Source organism: Aplysia californica, unplaced genomic scaffold (genome assembly GCF_000002075.1).
Source record: "Aplysia californica isolate F4 #8 unplaced genomic scaffold, AplCal3.0 scaffold00270, whole genome shotgun sequence".
NCBI lineage: Eukaryota > Metazoa > Mollusca > Gastropoda > Aplysiida > Aplysiidae > Aplysia > Aplysia californica.
Genome location: NW_004797540.1, coordinates 242,131 through 243,375, shown reverse-complemented (window position 1 = coordinate 243,375; position 1,245 = coordinate 242,131). Strand labels below are relative to the sequence as shown.

Sequence of the window (1,245 nt, the reverse complement as noted above, 5' to 3'; positions counted from 1 at the left end):
TATATATATATCAAAAACATAAAAAGTCAAACTAACCCTTCTAAGTTTACCATTTTTCGGAAATTCCTACTCCCACCCATTCATTTCCCCATTCAGCCAGTCATCGACAAGGATTCTTTTCTTCTTCGGCTGGTTTTAATTTCCTGTTCAATTCTTCATTTATACCGCCTAAGAATTTAATGTTTTGAATGTAAAAAACTTGACAGTGCAAAAGAACCCGTGCCTCGAAGGGTCACCCCAACCATCGCTGTGCTGGACGTCTGCTCCGAAGCTTTGTTGTCTCCCCATCGCCATGTTTGTGACGTCATCGATGATCATCACGGAGTCTGCGCGAGATCTTCACTTTCGGGATTCTTCTTCATTGACAGCGGAGAGACAGGTTCGTGTAAGGTGTAGCCTATGGAGAGTCAGGTGTGTGTTGAATGTCCGAGTTTAACGCTCCTACCAACACTTATTAGGTTATTTAAGAGGTGGGCAAGCGAGACAAGGGTAGGCCCAGAGCAACCTACTTAGGGAACCTACACAAATGGGTAACGGGGAAAGATCAGGGAAACGTAGCTTTTTAAGAGCATCCGAGCGAAGGAATGAATGGAGAACCATGATAGCCAATGTCTGTCGCAGATCTGGTACTGAATGGATGAATGAATGAATGAAGAGGAGGGACTTCCAAACGTAACATGGGTCTGCGATAGGGGCGAGCCAAATGGACTGATGAGAGCATTGAAAACTCAATATAACGACCTCAGTAAAACGACCTCAGTAAAGCGACCTCAATAAAACGACTTCAATAAAAGAACTTCAATAGAACGAACTCAATAATACCACTTCAGTAAAACGACTTCAATAAAACGATCACAGCACAATTAAACGACTTCAATAAAACGACTTCAACAAAACGACTTCAACAAAACGACTTCAATAAAAACGACTTCAACAAAACGACTTCAATAAAACGACTTCAATAAAACGACTTCAACAAAACGACTTCAATAAAACGACTTCAACAAAACGAACTCAATAAAACGACCCGAGCTCAAGAACGCCCAGTCTAGGATTCGAACCACGGCCACCCACTCCGTAGTGGAGACGAAAGCAGACGACAGAACATTGCTAGAGAGCAGGAACGGAGGTGAAAAGAGACAATGTTTGTAGAGAAGAAAAGAAAAATTTCTGTCATTATCCGGATTCGAACCCGGGACCTTTGAATGGGAGGCGAACACCTTAACCTCAAGGCCACGAGAGACC

At 42.9% G+C, this 1,245-nt stretch overlaps 1 protein-coding gene across 1 annotated transcript in view; it reads left to right on the top strand.

Annotated features, from left to right (window-relative positions):
• Window positions 1–379, top strand: part of LOC106012133 — a gene marked incomplete at both ends in the record, with an annotated part of 1,537 nt that extends 1,158 nt beyond the window's left edge. The window contains 1 exon segment of the mRNA XM_013084062.1: window positions 207–379. Coding sequence (XP_012939516.1) covers window positions 207–379 — 173 coding nt within the window.
• Between the last annotated feature and the right edge of the window lie 866 nt (window positions 380–1,245).